At 43.3% G+C, this 21088-nt stretch overlaps 1 protein-coding gene across 2 annotated transcripts in view; it reads left to right on the plus strand.

Moving 5' to 3' along the window:
- The window catches only part of ST8SIA6 (ST8 alpha-N-acetyl-neuraminide alpha-2,8-sialyltransferase 6), a 39093-nt gene extending 19027 nt beyond the window's left edge, over positions 1-20066 (plus strand). Inside the window, exons 4-9 of one of the 2 annotated variants that reach the window (XM_081882304.1) lie at positions 2804-2890; positions 13024-13168; positions 15694-15803; positions 16569-16661; positions 18756-19230; positions 19814-20066. In XM_081882304.1, the coding sequence (XP_081738430.1) occupies positions 2804-2890; positions 13024-13168; positions 15694-15803; positions 16569-16661; positions 18756-19224 (904 nt within the window). In that variant the 3' untranslated portion in view covers positions 19225-19230; positions 19814-20066. The remainder of the gene's footprint in view (positions 1-2803; positions 2891-13023; positions 13169-15693; positions 15804-16568; positions 16662-18755; positions 19231-19813) is intronic. The other variant, XM_081882303.1, reaches the window with a different exon arrangement.
- The last annotated feature ends 1022 nt before the right edge of the window (positions 20067-21088 follow it).

The following is a 21088-nucleotide window of genomic DNA, read 5'->3' on the forward strand; positions in this document are numbered from 1 at the left end:
AGGCTGCATGACCTGCTATCTTTATATGTGCTGTAAGGGTGCCTGACCTTCAAGGCAGAAAGAGCAGCCACCTGTCCTGTCATCTCAGATGATCTCACCCTTTACATACCCAGCCGATCACTGTACTCCTGCAGATCCCAGCTCATCAGGAAAACCCTTTCCATGTAATGTAGGAACTGGGCCTTGAATGTGACAGCACCCACCTGCCGGAACTCCCTCTCATGATATATCAAGCAGGTGCCATCGCCATCGTCTCTTCAGTCCCTACTGAAAACCATCCCTTCCAACGAGCCTTATCTCTAAACCACTGAGCCTCTTGGGCTTGCCAGTAAAGAAGGTTGGTGGTTCAAATCCCCACAATGGAGTGAGCTCCTGTTGCTCTGTCCCAGCTCCTGCCAACCTAGCAGTTTGAAAGCACGCCAGTGCAAGTAGATAAATAGGTACCGCTGCAGCGGGAAGGTAAACAGTGTTTCTGTGTGCTCTGATTTCCGTCACAGTGTTCGGCTGCACCAGAAGTGGTTTAGTTATGCTGGCCACATGACCCGGAAAGCTGTCTGTGGATAAACACCGGCTCCCTCGGCCTGAAAAGTGAGATGAGCACCGCAACCCCATAGTCACCTTTGACTGGACTTAAACTTCCAGGGGTCCTTTACCTTTTAACTATCAGTGAAGATTTTTTTTAAAAAGAAAATATTATCTGTATTGGCCTATGAATGAATGAATGGATGAATGAATGAATGAATGAATATATATGGTTTATTATTTAGGTTTTTGTTTTTGCTTCAGGGTGTTTCACAGGAAGTGATTCGTGCATGAAATTGTTGTGATCTCAATGATGGTTCTCTGGGGCTGATGTTCTGCTGTACGTGTTCCATTATTGGCTCCAGTTGGTAGGAATCACTTGCTTCATCCTGGCTGTGTAGCTGGTGTGGCAAAGAACAGTGGTCGTTTGGAGGGGTCGCCAAGGATGGGAACTTTAACATGATAATTGCCAGAGTGGGATCTGTGGGGTCTCACTCTGCTCTTGAAATCCCCCATGCTACTTATTGCTAGCCAGCAGAGCTGCTCCAGCAGTGAGTGATTCCTGGTGGTCTCCTAGTGTTGAGTCCCCAGACAGTGTTGTTGGGGCATAAGATTGCACACACCCTTACTTTGAAAAATGTACACAGGTCCAGCTTAGACAACTTACAGGATATGTATTCAGGAGTCCAGCTTTTCTTGGTCCCTTCCCCCATTTCTTTTTAAATGGATCTTTCCCTTAATCCCAATCAAAGGAAGCTGCTGAAATCAGGGAGCTGGGATAGGGAAAGATGTGTGAACCTCCCCAGGTATACCAATGTTTCCCTCCTATTTTAGAGCTGGGAAACCAGGATCCTGCACTATTTTTGGATGGGGTGCAATGAAAATAAGTTATGTTGGAGAGTATGGAGTTATGCAACCCTCCCAAGCAAAGGAGATAAGTAGATTACAACTTTTAGAAGACATCTGAAGGCAGCCCTGTATAGGGAACTTGTTAAAAAAATTAATGATTAATTTTGTTTTTGTATATGTTGAAAGCCGCCCAGAGTGGAAAGGGCAACCAAGTCAAATGGGCAGGGTATAAATAATAAGACGATGATGCTGATGGTGATGATGATTGAATAGGACATTCCTATTTTCATCAGAGAAATGTTGGAGGGTATGTACCCACTTGGAAGTAAATGTCACTGAACTCAATATGGCTGCACTTTCAAGGCACAAACAGAATTAGCACTGGCAGCAAACACACAGAATATTTGTTTTTCAAAGTCGTATGAAGTCTTGTTTGCAAGATGCTTTATCAAGGGGCGAAACATTTCAATGGCTTGCATCTTTGTGAGGCCTTTGCCACTGAGGCTCATTGCATCTGAATGTGATGTTCTGCTTAGAATGCGTCTCAGCAGACAAACATTCATTTTTGCAACAAAAATATTGAACAGCCTTGAACACAAAAGGGAAGCTGTTGAAAGAGCCCAAGAAATAAATAAATGAACATTCAAGGCAGCGCAGGGCAGAATGTTGCTTCACAAGGCTTGCCTGTCTCTCCAAACATCATAAATGTTTAAAAACCTGGTTCAACAAGAAGGAGATTATCTGTGGCACAAATGGGAAGAGATGTGTGTTTCAGAGAGGCTGTTTCAAGTAGGGCTGCCAGGTTTTTTCTTCAGAAGCAATTCCATTATACTGTGGAGATCTGTGGAGCAATGTCCATGTTGCTCAGCTGGAAATTTCCAACTTGAAGAGCTCACATCACTTGCTGACCTTTTACCTGCCTGCTCGGCCTTAATTCAAAACCATTGCTCATCTTCTGCTGTGTGTTTTGGAAAGTGGTTTGTCTGTCTGATTTCTACACATCTGGACACCTCTTCAGATACCATATATCCAAATTTTACATTATTATTCCTGAGATCAAGGAGCAGGTTTCCATCTATGTTTAGATAGAATTGGATGCCACTTGGAATCAAGATGGCGAATTGTGCCATTCAAAGCAGTTTTTAACCAACATTTACATATTTGTTTCTGAGATCAAGAAGCAGCTTTTCATCTATGTTTCCCTAGGAAGAGGGACTGATTGTTAAACCTTTTTGGGAATTGCTGCTGCTAACAATTCTCAGCACCCTTTACAAACAACAGTTCCCAGGATTCTTTGGGGGAAGACATGGCTATTAAAATGCTATAAGGATGCTAAAAACGCATGGTGCAGATGCGGTCTATGCCACACCATGTATTAAAGGGCAAAAAAAAAAGGGTATGCTTTTGATGCACGTTATTTTAATCTTTTCAGATATTCTGAAGACTATTATCTGCAGATAGTTGGGAAACTACAGAATTGTACGTGGAAGAAGAAGCCACAAGAGTATGCAAGATTCAGGTAAGTTTGTTTCCTTAATTTTACAAAACTCTCTGACAGAGAGTTGTCTATAAAAATGTGATATACTGAGATAATCAAAATCGTGGGGTTTTTTACATCCGTTGTACAGATCATACAGTTGACTGTTTCTTGCTGCTTTGGGAATAGAATGCTATATTAGGGCAATTTTCAGCAGTGCAAAAGCTGAAGGAATGAATAGAAATACTGCTTTGTCTACCTTGCTGCCCTGGGAGGGAGGGTAGGATATAAAATAAACAGTGAAATACCTTCACTATATAAAGAAATGCATAGCAGAATTAATCCAAGCTATTTCAGTGGGTTCAAAAGCAGTGTTCATTATTTACGTATAGAGAATGGGTGGCATGTGCCTTTCAACAATGACACAGATTCCGTAGATTTGTGGGCAATCGTAGGAAATTTATCTGTCTTCCACCCATGCCTTTGCACTTTAACCTTGTGGGCGAAGTTTTCCATTAAAGCAATTTGACATTGTTCCTGATACCAGAATCCAAGGAGATTAAGAAGAGAAGTCTTCCGAAGCTTTGCAATTATTATTCTAGCAGCTGTTAACTAGCATAATTATCAAATCCTTAAAGAGTATGTTCTTTGCTGATGAGAAATTACTGCTGTGGAAGACCTCAGAGGGCCCATATAGTATTGCTGGAACACATCTGATATACACTAACAAAGATCTTAGGTGGTCCTTATGTAGCCAGGGGGTCGGGGGAGAAGCACACCCCAGTTCAGTTCAGTAGGAAAGTATCAGCAGACTTAACTGTTTGCAGAAGAACAGAACTATCTTTACAGAGGAAGTAGGACTTTCGTGTTCACAAAAGGGTGACCAGAATGATCAAGGAGATAACAACAACAACAACAACAACAACAACAACAACAACAATTCATTTATGCCCCAACCATCTGGCTGGGTTGCTTAAGCCACTCTGGGCAGCTTCCAAGACATAAAAACATGATAAAACATTGAACATAATAAATTAAATTAATGCTCTAAGCTGCCCTGAAGTCTGAAGTTACTGGGACAAATACCTGAGTTTGATGGGCTTTGGGTCATGCCGCTAAACTCTTGATGCAGATGTGTGGCAATAAGAGCTAATTTTAAACAGTACCCGATTGAAAAGCTATTTCATTATAACTCGCATGCAGCAGCAGTGACATTATCTTTGTAGAAGGTTACCAATTAGCTGCTTTTCAAAAACAACCCACAGATTTACTTATTTTTAATGTGCTTTTAAATATAAACTCAAACTATAGGTTCTGCAACTGGAAGATAATTAAGAAAATGAGGCAGAATCTAAGGCTTTTGTTTTTGGTCTGCTTTTCCTCTAATAGAATGAGGCAGGGTGACTTTTTGTTTCTGCATACATAACCAACTGAGTTGCCGGTGGTTCTGAGGGAGAAATGTTTCTTTAACAAGTGCCTGTTTTCATGTAACTCCCCCCACCCCCGCCCGATATCTTCTCCTTTTTGCACTTTTCAGAAACAGGATATTAAAATTTCACAGAGATCTTGCTTTGACAACACATCAGAGGCTGGCAAGAGTTCTGATCTTTTAATACATCTGAGAAAACAGGCTTCTCCTGTTAGAACCGACTACATCCCCTGAATTTCTCAGTAATTGTGAAGACACACATGTTGTGGATTGATGTCTCTGTGCCCCCATTAGAGAAGTAGATCAACCAACCATCTGGGGTGCCAACATTCTTGGGGAGTCTGTTTCCGCTATGGAAATGTTTTGAAAAGGAAACTGCTGCTTAGAGGAGGCTCATCGTGACCCTTGGGCTGCAGTCTTCTATATGCTTACCTGAGAGTAAGTCCTATTGAATGAATGGGTCTCCCTCTAAGTAGATGCCCATAGGATTCTGCTCAGTTGCTCTCCTTACAGCTGCGGCATAACTGAGACTCTTCTCATTTCTTCTGGCTTCCCAGCACATAAGCACTGAGCCAGCAGAGATGATACAGTGGTACCCCAGGTTAAGTACTTAATTTGTTCCGGAGGTCCGTTCTTAACCTGAAACTGTTCTTAACCTGAAGCACCACTTTAGCTAATGGGGCCTCCCGCTGCCGCACGATTCCTGTTCTCATCCTGAAGCAAAGTTCTTAAGCTGAGGTACTATTTCTGGGTTAGCAGAGTCTGTAACCTGAAGTGTATGTAACCTGAAACGTATGTAACCCGAGGTACCACAGTACTTGGAAATGGAAATCTAAGCCATTTGCTGCCTCAGACTGTGCAAGGCTGCTCCAACCAAGCGTAATTTCACACATGCAATATGATGCGCACACAGGCGCCTGGCTTTCATCTGGAAGTCAACTCTAGGTTTTTGGCTGACATTTGCAGGCTTTTATGCAGATAGACCAGAGGTGGGAAGCATTCTCTTGTGGACAAACCTACAGGGGTGGCCACATGCCAACTCTGGGGGTGGTCAGAAGCAAAAGTGAGTGAGGCAGCTGATTCCAACCTTCTCTACACTAGGCTACGTTCCAGCCAAGCAGAAGTCAAAGGTTTCCACACATGCACACAGTGGTGCCAACTTGAGTGAAATATTGGGGGGATTCAAGACAGCCATGCCCTGTATAATTGATCTCAAGACATGGCACACACACACCATTTAAATGGCAATGCCCATCAATTTTGGGGGGACCCTCAAATATTTTAATGAGGGGGGAAGGGGGGAAGGAACCTTGGCCCCTAGGAGCTGGCTCCTATGCACACATGTATCTCTCTCCATCTGGTCAAGCAAGAGGCATTCTCACACTTAAAAGACACTTTTTGGTCAAGCAAAAGCACTTGAGAATGCAGAGCTGGTAAAATATGGTTTAGGTATAGGTGATGTGGCCCGAGGTCCCCCATGTTAGCGGAAGTGTTTGAATAATGCAGACAGAGTCCAGACAGAAAAGAAATTGATAAAACTTTACTGAGTAAAGAACAATGTATAGCACAAGGATATATAAACAGAGGGGTTTGGTCTTTCTTAGGTCAGGAGTTGTTCATAGCTGGAAAACATGCAAGGGGAGAAACCGTCCAAACTATACAGCCAATCAGGGCGTGAGTTACTTGAAGTGGTCTGATCTAGGTGGCACCAACACACACACCAGTTGGCTGACTGTTGACAGAAGTAACCCTTAGTTTACTAACTGAATGATCTCTCCTGTTGTACTTCCAACACTCCATCCATGGTATATAGACCATGTGCAGATGAGCCATCCCTAAGCCCGAGGCTGGCTTTGCAAACTGACTCCATGCAACAAGGTGAATTGGTCCTTTAAGTGTTGTTGAAAGGGGGAGAAAGCCAGTGGCATAGCGTGGGTTGCTGGTGCCCGGGGGTGGGGCAAGTGTTGTGCCCACTGGGCAGCTGGGAGGAAGTAAAGAAATGATGGACAATGAAATAAAAATAAGCAAACTGCATGCCAGTCAGCTTTTGTTAATTCATATTACTCATTGTCTCATTGCTCAGCATGTGATAAGGACAGACCTTGGGCTTTGCATGTTGATCACCAATACTTGTTGCCAGGCACAGGTAAAGCCACCAGCAAGCAGCTCTGTCAGTGTTTTCTGGTGTTTTTCAGTGTGTCATTACATTAGGTAAGAGGTGTCAATGCATGCAGATAGTTGCATCAGTGTGGAATCTGCACTCCCATGCGTAGCAGAAAAAAACCCATGAACACAATGGGCTGAGTTTATATTGGATCTAAACAGGCTAAGGAGGACAGTCATGACGTATCTGTAGCAAGTTCATAAATACAGACCTGAAGATAAAACTTGGAAGTAGAAGAAATCAAAGCTATTCACAGTTCCTTCTAAATATTAACAGGGTGTAAAGGGCTTACACTGCTATAATCACCATGTTAGTGACTTGCTTTCTTGAAGTCTGTCACACATTCCCATCTATTATTGGCACTGTATCGAACATGCAAGAAGACCGATATTTAATTAATGAGCAGCTTGAAGTGGTGATCACGCAGAGAGGGCTTGACACATCCATCACCAGCAAATGTTCCCTGACACATAATTTAAAACCAAAAGTTTGAAACAGGGAAAAATGTCAATCACAGAGCACAGTCACAAATCAATTCTCTCCGGCTGCTCAGTGAACCACACGACATACTAATTAACCTACATTTTTGGTGTCTGTTTCTGCCCTAAATACAGGACCATTATGATTCTAAGCTAAAGCAACTGTTGAAACAGGAAGAAAAGGTTGAGGGCAGAACTTGATGCACATCAAACAAAAGCAGCAGGAGGAAAGTACCGTATTTTTCGCTCCACAAGACACACCTTTTTCCTCCTAAAAAGTAAAGGGAAATGTCTTTGTGTCTTATGTAGCAAATGCGTGGTCCCTGGAGCTGAATTGCCCAGGGGTGAAAAACAGATTGTGCTTTTTTTTTAAGAAAGAGGGAAGGGGGTGTTGAAAGGAAGCCATTGAGCAGCTGATCGGCAAGATAAGGGATGTTAGCGATAAAGGAGGCTGCCTGGGAGTGGGGAGGTACAAGCATATGGATCCTCAGGATTTTTGCCTTGGGTCACCCCAAATTCACCATCAGATCACATAGCATATCCATGGCTACAGCCTGCACGCACAAAAAAACCATGCATCCACTGTTTTGTGGGACTGCAGTGGCGCAAAAACATGGTTACAAAGCACGGATCCGCATGGATTCTCAGGATTTTTGCATTGGGCTACCCCAAACTCACTGTCAAATCACATATCATGTCTGTGACCACAGCATGAACCACAAAAATCATACATCCACTGTTTTGTTCAGAATATATTTTCTTCTTCTTTTCCTCCTCTAAAAACTAGGTGTGTCTTATGGTCAGGTGCATCTTATGGAGCGAAAAATATGGTAGCTTCGGGTGTGGGTGATATTAAGCAGGGAATCAGCCTGGGGAGGGGTGCTTATCCCTTTCCCTGCCAGCTACTTCTCCACTATAACCCCACTTAGCTGCTACTTCCCACCTCATCCAACAGTTCTATAGGGAGTTTTGCATTTGCCTACAAATGTCTGCAATATGGGGAGGGCAGGGAGTAGTCTTGGAGGAAGCAATTCCAGAAGCTGCACAGAGGACATGGGTTAAGTACTCTTTTCCCCAACACATCTCCACTCAAAACCAGCACCTCCCAAAGCCACTCTTCCTTAGGTCAGACAGCTGTGTGACTTTTCTTTAGAAATGTAATGTATAGTTCTTTGTAGTCTCCCCATATTCTTATTTGATAATAATAATAGTAATAGTAATAATAATAGACACAATCTACATCCAATGGAAGGAGACCCATTTGCTTAAGCCCACATTAGACCAGTCATGCACAAAATAGGGAAAGGGGGGCCAGGTTTTAGAGAAAGGAAATTTTGTGAGGGTATACTGAGCACTTGCTCTACTTGCAGCCACATGCTTTTCTCCCAAGCCGAGCTGGAGTTGGGAAAGTGAGTCTGCTGGTGGACCCTTTTATCTTCTGCCCACCCTGCTTGTGCTCTACTACTGAGCTATGATTCTTTGGTAAAGGATGAGCCTTTTTGAACTTCAGGAGTCTATATTTCAATCTCCCCCAATTGCAAATTAGCCCCCATCACTACTTTTTGCAAAATACAATCCTGGGAAGGGGCTTCTTAGCACTCTCCCCTTTAGCATTTTTTCTTCTAATTAGCCCCCTTCAAGTCCCTTACCTCCCCATCCTCACCCGCATAATAGATAGATGTTAAAGGTAAAGAACCCCTGGACAGTTAAGTTCAGTCAAAGGCGACTATGGGGTTGTGGCGCTCATCTCGCTTTCAGGCTGTGGGAGCCGGCGTTTGTCCACAGACAGCTTTCAAGGTCATGTGGCCAGCTTGACTAAACCGCTTCTGGCACAATGGAACACCATGATGGAAACCAGAGTGCATGGAAACACTGTTTACTTTCCCGCCACAGTGGTACCTATTTATCTACTTGCACTGGTGTGCTTTCAAACTGCTAGGTTGGCAGGAGCTGGGTCAGAGCAACGGGTCCCCCATAATAGAATACATGGAGCACGTTTATAATGGTGTCAGTATAATCATGGATGTTTTAAATGCCCTAATGCCATTATACCATGTGCAGAATGCAGACTATCCAATTTGGTGGGAATATCCAATAGTGTGGGAGTTCTGGAACATGGGGTGTTTGCAGATCATCAGAATTTTCAAGTGAGATTCAATCACATACTGTTAAATTCAGGTTGTGTCGTTAAAGTCTTGCACAGCAAACCTGCTTCCCTGAAAGATAAGATTTTGTGATAAGAAAAGGGATGGGAAAAAATGCACTGGAACATGTGAGATAATCCTTGCTTTGCCACATCGCCATCTAACCTTCCTGCAAACCAATTCAAATGAATGCTTAATAAATAGTGAATGTCATTTAATCTCTCCGCAAAGATATCAGGATGAATGCTCAGTAAACAGGCCATCTAGAAGTGACCATGACTGCTGGTTACTGCTGTATTTTTTTTTAAGCATTAGATTATAGGTAACTCCCAAAGCCATGGTTCTCCATCATTTTGAATCTAATGAGCCTGAATTTCTGCCTAAAGACCCTCTTAGTCAATTGAATGCAGCAGCAGAGCCGTGCATAGCATGTCATTGGAAGCAAGCTTCTAAAAGGCAGCGGATTAATAAATGTTTGAGAGACTGTTTGCCTGGGTAAACTTGCTGAGCAAGTGCAGCAAGCAAGGAGCCCCAATTCTTTCTTAAAAGATTGTATGGCTGTCACTTATATAGCTGCTGTTGAGCAAGCTTCCCCTAAGGCTGAATTACTTATACTGAGGGCTGTAATTAGTGGAATGATTTCCAGAAGGTGTTAGCCGCTTGTAGCAAAAAACAACAATAGAGTCGCCATAAGCCGCTAGCTTTATGCCATAATGAATTTGTTAGTCTTTAAGGTGCCACAAGATCTTTTGTTGTCTTTGCTGCAATCAGCGGTTTTCCTTGAAATAAGTGGGATAAATATTGCATTGTTACATGTGTTCTTTTTTTCCACTGCCTGTATTTTGAGCTTTATTTCAGAATACATTCTGTGCTACAGACTGGACACATTTCAGTTGTGTGCTTCAACCCAGAAGCAGGGAGGCAGCGAAGGCTGGACCTTGAGGCACAGGAAAGGGGAGCTAAATGACTGCCCAGAAAGCAGCAGGTGATGAGGGCTGTGGCAAACATCACAACATCACTTTGGCTGGCATGGATGTGCCAAAGCCCTCTGGGACTGGTGCTGGTCTCCTCTTCTTCCCTTTCTTCTTCTTTCCTTGGGGGGCTGGCCAGCTCGGCACATCCATGGTTACAGATGATTTTGTTATTGTTACTTTAAAATTATGCCTACAGCAAAATGATGCTCATTCCCAGGTAAATGTGCTTAAGCACCAGGCTAATCAGAAGTCAACTGTAGTCGTGATGGTGCTGTGATTTAAGCGAGTTTTTTAAAAATAAAATGCAAAACTGCATATATATATTTTTTAAAAACAACAACACATGGTTAGCTTGATCTTTCTTCCTCTCTCCAATGTATCAGGAATGTAGAAACAGTTGTCAAGTACAGAATGGTGGTGTTGGGAGGACAAAAGAAATATTTATTTGCTGCTTTAGAGATTTCAGAGAATCCCAATGGAAACAGAAGCTGAAATTGTCCATTTTGCCTTATTTGTCCCATATCCAGAATGAAAATCAAATATGCTCAGTATTCACTGTTGCTGTTTTCAGTCTGCAAATGATACATAATTGTATGTGTGTCCCATCCCCCCATTTGCATTGCATTTCCTTTGTATCAAAATGAATTATCCTTTCAACTGAAATGAATGGTGTAGAATAATGTTGCCTTGGTCAGAAATTGAGCTGCAGCGGAACGGAAACAGCACTGCATGCACGGGACACAGGTTGGAACAGATAGGCAAACTCGACCCTCCAGATGTTTTGGGACTACAACTCCCATCATCCCTGACCACTGGTCCTGTTAGCTAGGGATGATGGGAGTTGTAGTCCCAAAACATCTGGAGGGCGAGTTTGCCTATACCTGGATTGGAATGTAAAGCAATTCCGTCTTACATGCTTAGGTGCTTCACATCTATAGTAATACACATGGCTGTACAACTTGTCTTAACTGTCTATTAAGACCATGAAGTCCAGGGCCTAAACCTACCTAGCTGCACCATCACCTGGCAGGACAGAATCAGGCAGTTCTGCCTTAACAATAATAAAATTGCACGTCAATGGCCATGGAGCAAATTGCAATTTGTGCAGCAACATGCGAAGCTGATCCATAGGATCTGGCTGCAAGAAAGAGAGATAAGACAGATGAGCTCAGTCTCAGTCTACAAAAACAGCAGGAATAGCTCTAGGGTACTCAGAAAGGTATTTGCTCATTAGATAAAATGCCATTTTTTTCTGTAAACATCAGAGCTGGTCTGATGCAGCCTGCCTCACACAACCTGTGAGTTTGCCCGCAGTGAAAACCTTTCAGTTTATTAAGGGTGCCATTGTCAGCCTGAGTATTTTAATGAAAATTTTGCCGTCACTGGTTTTCTGAGTTGTGTTTGTTTTAAACCTTAGTGTTTCTTCTGTTCTGTTCTTTTATTTTGCTTGACTTTGGACATTTTAATGATTAGAAAAGCAACTTATTTGTTTCATAAAGCATTATAAACGATAGTAATCTCATGCAAAGTCCAATGTCAGGGATGGTTAAGTTGCTGAGAATTTAACTGAAGGGACCTCTACTCATTGTATATGATCCCCCCAAAAGAGAATGTGTCTACTGCAGAACGTCATCAAGTTTTATTGTGTTTATTGATCTCTCAAGAAAGAAAAATGAATAATTTCAAACTACTCTTCTGTTATTCCCTCCATGGCACAGCTTTGCGTTGCATTAATATCGCACTGCCTGACTATGTTTTATCACATTAGCTAGACCATAACATTAATTAGAAACAATTCTTTTCTTATTAGTTCTGAAATCTCCTTTTATGCTAGACTGTTTCCGATTATATTGAAGCATTCCCTTTTATGCTGGGGGCAATAAAGAAGAGGTGCGCACCATCATTGCTAATGAACGTTATCCACCACAAAGGCATTTCATTTGATGCTCAGATCTTGAAAGCCCAAATGTGCACTGTGCTGCCCTAAACTTCTCTCTGGATTGCATGTGAACACTCCAGAACACCTTTGGAAAGCAGGAATTCAGCTTAGAGCTGCATCGGAATGATCAACTTCACGGGTTCAACTTCATATTTTTCTGCCATGACTTAACATTGGCAACTTTGCACCATATTCTTCATGGTAGTGACTGGGCTGGTCAAAGCATGAATGAAATTTAAAAAAAATAAAATTGCTGGCACAACAGACAGCCAAGAGAGTTGGTGGAAGCAGCGTGGATGCGAAGCACTTCCTACATATTCAAGCAATTTCTTGGGGAGTGGGGGACACAAATGTTCAGTTGCCTTGAATGCAAAACACACTTCCGTCCAAGTGGTTTTGCCTTTGCCCTGATGCTGCCTCCACCCTGCAAAACCTCCTCACTGTTTAGCACTAAATCAGAACAGCAATCGAAAACCTGATTGCTGTTTTCCAAAGCAACATGGCAAATGGAGGCGTAAATGACCCCTCACAATCTGATGACCATCAGTTAAAGGGAGCCTCTTTGAAGTTTGAGTTTTCAGTGTTGATCAGCTAAAATGGAAAAAAGTAAGGTCTCAGACTTAGAGCCTAAAAGAATACGACACAAAAGGAAAGTGGATTGGAAGGAAGGAGGAAATACGGAAAGTCAGATGCAAGTTCTTTGTTCCAAGTTCTTCTGATGACTATCTGGCGTGGAAAAATTCAAAGAAAAAACTGTGCCTCTTTGCTATCTGGATGGGGTGGTTCCTCACCCCTTTTCTTTCCTCCTTTACTGGAGTCTCCTGGGGCGGCTTCTGCCAGGTGACAGGTGATGGAGCGAGGAGCCTGGCTTCTCAGCAGAGCTGTTCATGGTCTTTCATCCCTCCTCTTCCCTCCTCTATTACAATCGGATGCACTGGGTGCTGCCAAGGGCCAGGCGTAATAAAGCTGGTTTTGTTTTGTGTTCCTTTGCCGCCTCCACAATGTTTATTATGCTGATCATTTATTTATTTATTGTTGTTGTGCAGGTCAGAGCTTGCCTCGTGCTGCGATGCTGCTCACAACTTTATCGCTTCTCAAAATAACACCCCGCTGGGAAGCAACATGAGTTATGAAGTGGACAACAAAAAAACCATTCACATCACAGAGGATATATTCAGAATGCTGCCTGAGGTAATAAGAGCTCCTTGGATGGTTTCATGGCCATAAAAATGTAATCTAAAAGACACACACACCTTCAATCCTTTGGTATTCTGTGGGTGCCTCCAGACCCAGTATTTTGCAGGAAGGACTCACACATATCAATAAATGTAGGTTTGTGTAATTGAAGTGGAATAAAGCAATCTGTTGCCTTAGTGCAACAAATCACTTAAAAAACAACTTTTTGTGATTAGGAAAGTGATAGGGAAATCCACTGGAAATGGTGGGATGAATGAATAATTAATTGTGAGATGCATTAGTACCCAACAAGCAACTCAGGATGAAAGCAGGAGGAATGCTCTGTGCCATATAAGCTCTCCACAAATAAATCAGAATAAACAATCAATAAAGTTGGCATAGATTAACCTCCATGCAAGCAAATCAAGATGAATACTCAATCAAGTGGGGCATCTACAGGAAACCTCTGTGGTGCTGTACCTCAATACTTTTGCTCTATTAAATATTCCTCTTTTTTTCTTCATTTATCAGTAACCTAATAGCCAGAGTTCTGTGGGTGATGGGCCAATTAGAACCAAAACTCCCAAAGAAGCCCAGTCAAGAGCAACACAAAAAAGGTGTAAAGCGAAACAACCACGTCAAAGCAGAAATTAACACAGTTTAAGGCAAATGTCATAGGGTACAGAGAGCCATGAAATGATCCCCACACAATTGAAAGCCACCACCCTAACACTCCAGTTAAGACAGAAATTAAAAAGTATAATCAATGTGTTGTATTCAAAGTTAGTTCTGCTCAAAGTAGATTCACTGAGATTAATTAACATGACTAACTTGGGTCCATTAATTTCAATGGGTCTATTCCAAGTAGAACTTAAAAGACCTAAAACCTTCTTTGCTTGGTGCCTAAAGAATGTTAACAAAGGCACCAAGGTGAGCCTCTCTGGAAAGGACATTCCACAGAAGAGGTCATCTCCTTTAGAGCCACCCTCTGCATCTCAGATTGCAGGGGCCCTTGAAGAAGAAGGGTCTCAGCTGATGATCTCAGGGCCCAGGTAGAAACCATAGTTCAGTGGTAGAACATCTGCTTTGCATGCAGAAGATCCCAGGATCAATCCATGGCATCCCCATGTTGGGTTGGGATAGATCCCTGCCAGGAACCCTAGAGAGCTACTGTCAATGTAGACAATAATGGGTTAGAAGGAATAGCAACCAGATCCTGTATAAAGAGATCTTCCTGTGTTCCTAGGCATATCTGGCTGATTCCAGCGTCCCCTAGTTGTGAAGGCTCCATCATCATTTTCAGACCAATGGTCAATAAATAACTTTTATAGCAGCTTATTAGAATTACCGTATTTTTCCCTCTATAACACGCAGATTTTTTCTCCTAAAAAGGAAGGGGAAATGTCTGTGCGTGTTATAGAGCGAATGTGTGGTCCCTGGAGCCGAAAAATCAGGCAAAAATCAGGCAAAAAATCAAATCGCGGCGCTGCACGGAGAAGCGAAACCTGAAAAGAGGAAGTGGCTGCTTTCCTGCATTCTGCCTCAGGGTCTTACTGCCCACCCTCCTCTGTTTCTTTGCTGTGCTTGCTGAAACGGAACAAAGAGCAGGGGAAGCCCCTCCCCTCCAGGCAAGCAGAGGGGAATTCCTCTCTGTGCTGCTGGGGGAGAGGGAGAGAGAGGGGGGGAGGGAGAGAGAGAGGGGGGAGGCGGAGGGAGAGAGAGAGGGGGAGGGAGGGAGGGAGGGAGGGAGGGAGAGAGAGAGAGAGAGAGAGAGAGAGAGAGAGAGAGAGAGAGAGAGATGGCTGGCTTGGGTGGGGGGAAACTTTTGCCTTTCTTTCCTCCCTCCCGTTAAATCCCTCTCCTGCATTCTTAGCCAGCTGCTTCTCTGCACACCCCTCTCATGTCCCTTCTTTGTTTTTCCTTCGCTCCCCACTTAAAATGTGGTTACAAAGCATAGATCCACATGGATCCTCAGGATCTTTGCATTGGGTCACCCCAAATTCACCATCAGATCACATAGCATGTCCATGGCTACAGCCTGCAACAAAAAAATCACGCACCCACTGTTGCCTGGGGCTGCAATGGTGCAAAAATGTGGTTACAAAGCATGGATCCACAGGGATTCTCAGGATCTTTGCATTGGGTCACCCCAAATTCACCATCAGATCACATAGCATGTCCATGGCTACAGCCTGCACCAAAAAAATCACGCACCCACTGTTGCCTGGGGCTGCAATGGTGCAAAAACGTGGTTACAAAGCATGGATCCACAGGGATTCTCAGGATCTTTGCATTGGGTCACCCCAAATTCACCATCCGATCACATGTCTGTGGCCACAGCATGAAGCCCAAAAATGATACATCCACTGTTTCATTCAGAATGTTTTTTCCCTTGTTTTCCTCCTCTAAAAACGATGTGCGTGTTATGGTCAGGTGCGTGTTATAGAGCGAAAAATACGGTAGTGGTGGTGGACACAGGACCTATGAACTCTTGGTTCTGCTATGCAAGAACAGAGTGCACCCGTTGTTTTTGTTTTCAGTCGCAGCCCCTGGATTACCCATTCAAGAACTGTGCCGTGGTTGGAAATGGGGGGATCCTCAAAAACTCCAGCTGTGGGGCAGAAATTGATAAATCCGACTTTGTATTTAGGTAAGAAACTCTAAACTGTTATGCGTGCAATAGCTTGCACAGGGTCATAGGCACTCTGACACCAGCATCCTTATTTTTGCAGTTTTTCTTGCCCGTTTTCATAAGGCTCAGACATGGTTATCAGAAGTGCATGATTTCTACTTAAGGAAAAATTTCTGGCCACTTTGAAGAGCAGAAATGTGCTCTGAAATATGGAAGTAGCTTACACGAGCATATTTGTGGTCAGTTCCTAGTTGACTTTTCTGTTCTCTTAGGGTCTGTGAGAGCTGAGGCTAATAGTAGCAAGAGAGAAGAAATTCAACACCCCCTGTGTTTCAGACAAAAATGTCCCGGTGATGATGATGATGATGAAACCTGGCAGTGGCATCTGCATTTAGTGCCACATCTAGTTTAACTCTTAGGTTTGCTTTTGTTAAGAGAATGGCTACTATGCACAGAAAGAGGGGTCTCCTGTTGCCCTGTCTCTCCCTGCCACTGTTGTGTGTGTGTAAATATCTACATCAGGATCTGCTGTCCCTATGGATCCTGCCACCTGAGGCAGTCTCCTTACCTTGCCTCATGGCTGGACTGGCCCTGTGTGTATAATATTTACAGCAGATGCATGTTGAAAGACCCATTGCAGACAATAGAACTTGCTTCCTAGTTACGTGTGCCTAGGACTGCAGCTGTAGGGACCAGACTCAAGTGACATGTCGAAGAGATGTCTGGATGCTATAACAATGGGATGTTTGAAGTGGCTCCTAAATGGCTCTTGTAAAACTTCAGGTGTAACCTTCCCCCAACAATGGGAAGCATCAGTCAAGATGTTGGCAACAAGACAAACCTTGTGACTGTCAACCCGAGCATCATAGCACAGAAGTGAGTATGACTGCAATGTTCTTTGTGTGACTCGTGTTTAATTGCTTGATTCTCCATTAGAGAAACACATCGGCATGTCACCACTACAGCCACTGAATTGCAATTGCTTCGTTAGCGGTCCCAAGCTCCCTTTTAACTGGCAGCCTAATGCAGATTGAAAGCCCTTAAGCTTTTCGTGCTTTTGGAAAGAGCTGAAGCTTTGGTGAAAGGAATAAAGCAGCCATTTGCGATTTTGCTCCCACAAATTCTCAGCTGTGCAGCAAGAACGGTTTTACAAAAATCATAGCCACCATCTAAATCAGGGGTGACCATCGGGGGGGGGGAGTTGCATGCTAATGGTGGGGCAGGGGCAGAACGAGGGGTTGTGGGGAAATTAGATTCAGTTCCCATTTCAAGGCTAATCTACCTAATTCACATTATCCAACACACTACCGTCCTTTGAAATTCACATTTATCCAAATGTTGCAATGCTGTGCTCCAGCCAAGTAATTTTTACCAGGGTGAGGGTGTGCATAGAAATGCAAATATTAGTGAAAGTAACGTTTTGTTAGGGGAAATGGCATTGGGGGAAAAAGTGTTCATTGGCTTAAACTATGTACAAAAATATGTATATTAGGAGAAATTCCCACTAAGATACACTGAATTTTCATGAGGACATGAAACAACGGTCTGTTGTTAATACATGAAGAACTGAACTCAAGCCTGGAAAACAAGAAACCAAACTTCAGGTTTTTGCCCATCCTTAAGTCTGAACCTTCACTCTCTCTTTTTCTGCCACCACCATTTTCTCTCCATTGTTTCAGCCTCTCCTTTGTCTCTTTCCCCCTTTTCCAGCAGGCTGCAGCAGGTGGGACATATTGCTTTTGCAAAGGTTCTGAAATAATCACTTGCAGAGGACTTCTGCCATCCCAGATCTAAATGGCAGTCAGGTTCTGCTTCCAGAATCTGCTATCTTTCACATTCACCAAGTTATTTTAATGTGTGTGCGTTCATAGAAATTATATAAACCACTTGAGAGAGAGAAAAAGTCTCCAAGTAGCTCAGAGTACTGGCCTAACTCACATGGGGCACTAAGCCAAACTATGTATGGTTTAACATGAACAAGCAATCATGCTAGTGCACAGTTTTTTTTAAAAAAAACCACACACCTACTTCTCCCTTGCCACACCATTAGGAGCTAAGCCATGGTTTGCTTTAGTGTTATGAATGAACCCAGACATGTGGTTTCACTCCAAGCTTGTGGTTTAGTGCTTGTGGTTACTTTGTAGGAAAGAAACCATGAGCTCAGGCACTCATGATCTATAACATAAGACAAACCATAGCTTACTTCCTAGTAGCGGAGCAGCAGCAGGACTGTGAGAGAAGTGAAGTGGCCTCATTTTTCTTACTGTGCACCACCACACTTGCTACTGTGCACCACCACACTTGCTTGTTGTTGTGTTTGTTATTATTTATTAAATTTATATACTGCTATGGCTTACTCATGCTGGCCACATGACCCGGAAGCTGTACGCCGGCTCCCTTGGCCAATAAAGCAAGATGAGCACCGCAACCCTAGAGTGGGCCACGACTGGACCTAATGGTCAGGGGTCCCTTTACCTTTTTAAACTATAGTTTGGCTTACCATTGCACACAAACACCACCACCATAACTCAGTACAGCAGCTAGTTTTGCCATACAAAGTGCGTTGATTAGATAATAAATAGCAAATAAACAGAAATGGGGCAACATTTAGTCTTCTTTTCCATGTTATTTGCTTCCAGGGGTGGGGTGCGGGAACAGTTTGCAAATAATATGGAATTGCGCTATATTCCATGCTGTTTCTGGAAGCGGCTTTCGCATCATGTAAAAGCTCAAATATAATATGAAAATTAAGGAAACGTCAGGAAAATGGAACAAAATATCATGTGAATGCAGCTAGAGTCTCACAGGACTGAACAGGGCATCGCTCCTGTTGTTTATATAGGAGGGATTTAATTCTCATTCTGTTTCCAGTGGTGAGCAGTTTATAAAATATAATAATTGACCCCACTCAATCGCACTCAGAGTACCTGTACTGATGAAAAATTTTCACATGTCTTTTCGTCTCTGTAGATATAACAAACTGAATGAAAAGAAACTCACCTTCCTGGAGAACATTGCAAGCTATGGTGAAGTTTTCCTTTTGCTCCCTGCCTTTTCCTTCAGGAGCAACACAGCAGCTTCTTTCAAAGTGCACCAAACTCTGAAAGAGTTCAGCGCAAAGCAGGAGGCCATATTTTTCTATCCCAGATATCTCAGAAATCTTGCCCAGTTCTGGAGGACTAAGGGCGTCAAAGCCTATCGGTTGTCTTCAGGCTTTATGATCACCAGTGCGGCTGTGGAACTGTGCGAGAACGTGAAGCTCTATGGCTTCTGGCCTTTCTCAAAAAGCATTGAGGGCACGCCTATCAGCCACCACTACTACGACAACCAGCTACCCAAGCCTGGCTTCCATGCAATGCCCAAAGAGTACAGCCAGATTCTCCAGCTCCATGGAAGGGGTATCCTCAAGCTGCAGTTTGGGAAATGTCTAACTGACTAGGCCAAGGTAGGTTTCTTTGTGGGAATGTCCTGCATTTCATTAAGCCAGGGGAGTCCCATGCCTCGCATCGGGGATGGGGAACCTGTGTCCTTCCAGATGTTGTTGGACTACAATACCCATCAGCCCCAGCCAGCATGGCCAATGGTCATGTACGATGGGAGTTGCAATCCAGCAACATCTGGAGGGCTAAAGTTTCCCCACTTCAAATGTTTTAGGCAGAAAATTCCAGCCTGGTCTACATGTTCTTGCAATGATTGAGCCTGCCGTGTAACTTGCAGGGCAGCCCTATAAGGTGGCCATTTCTTGCTTTAAAAGAAAAAGTGAGAGTGGCCAAAATTACATTATGTTTGATTAATCACCAAATGCCAGAGAAGCAATATGGGATTTTAAATTGAGACAAAACTGAAGTGACTTGTCTGACTGCTCATTCATCAGTGAAGTGATGCAAGCTGATTTATTCATTTGACTTCTTTAACCCCTCACCCTTTTTAACCCAGAGGCAGATAAATGCCAACTGTAGCTTGTGATGCACATGTGGTACGGTTTGCTCACAAATTAATAATAGTCATGGCATATTTTCTTCTTTCAGTTCCAGAGTGATGATTGCTAAGAAGAGAATTTGTATGCACCGCTGCGGTTTGATGTTGGATTTGATCAAATGTCAACTTGTGAGCATTAAATTGTGCTACTATAATTCAGAAGTATTTTGCACTTCAGGATGGCAGTCTTTTCCTTTTTTTCCCTACCATAGTGGCGTGTGTGACTTTAGATTACTGTAACCTGCCCTTTTTCTTATATGGAAACAAAATTTTCACAAAACCCAGAATATCCACGAGAGAGAACAAAGCCAAATCTCAGGATGATAGCTGGCAGTTACATTTGTAAAACTATTTATTCTTTTTGCTTATGCCATCTAAGATGCGGTCTGCCTTAGTATCTTGCAGCTATAATATGACTGCACCATTTTGCTGATCTGCAAACAATTACACGTGGTTACATCTTCAGCTGGCAGTCTGAAGCGCCGCAGCCCACAAACAGTTTTACCTCCTCATTGTTGTATCCAAAGGACTGTGCTCCAGGTCTCTTACATTTTGTCATAATGATTTCTTTTAACACGGAGAAAGGGCTTGAATACCTGCTCCAGCATCTCCAGCATCTCCAGCATGAACAAGATGTGACAGGCCAGCTAATTTATCCTTTATTCTCACTTGTGGCATCAGAGCTGGAGTTGTGGTGGGGTGGAGCTGTCTAAAACAACGAAGTGCAACAAGGAAATATAAGCAATTTTATTTCAACTTCCCCCTTTCCCCTTTTCCGTTTAAAGAGACACCCACACCCACTTCGTAGTTGAGCTGAAGAGGTGTGTGGGAAAAGATCTGTTTGTTGAAAGCCAGGCATCCTCCAGTCATACAGCGCATTGTTCCAGTTTTAAGAGCAAATGGGACTTGCGGGTGCGGAGAGTGAAATATTCCCCTTGCCTGTGTGAGGAGCACAAAATTCTCCCCCTTGCCTATGGCTTACCTCCTTGCAGTTTGACCTCCAAGGTGATGGAAGTCAGCCCTACTGGGAGGAAATTATGGACTACACAGATGACATAATGAAGGGAGGCAAGTTAGAAGGTAAAACAAAATTAGATTGTTAATTGTTGGCCTATGTGTTAGGATGAGGCTGTGGGCAGGACTCTGAGGTGAGCCAGGAGCTCAGGAAGACCTTGTTGCTCAAAAGGGCTAACTGGAATAGGACACTGTCTCATGTTCCTTTCTATCTAGTTTAAGTGAACAGAGTTCAGGCCTGAGGGTGCTTCACAGAGAAACTGCCACCTGAACATCATGTTCTCGCCACACGGGGCAGCTATCCACAGACC

Source organism: Podarcis erhardii (assembly GCF_964252035.2).
Source record: "Podarcis erhardii genome assembly, chromosome: 12".
Classification (NCBI taxonomy): Eukaryota; Metazoa; Chordata; class Lepidosauria; order Squamata; family Lacertidae; genus Podarcis; species Podarcis erhardii.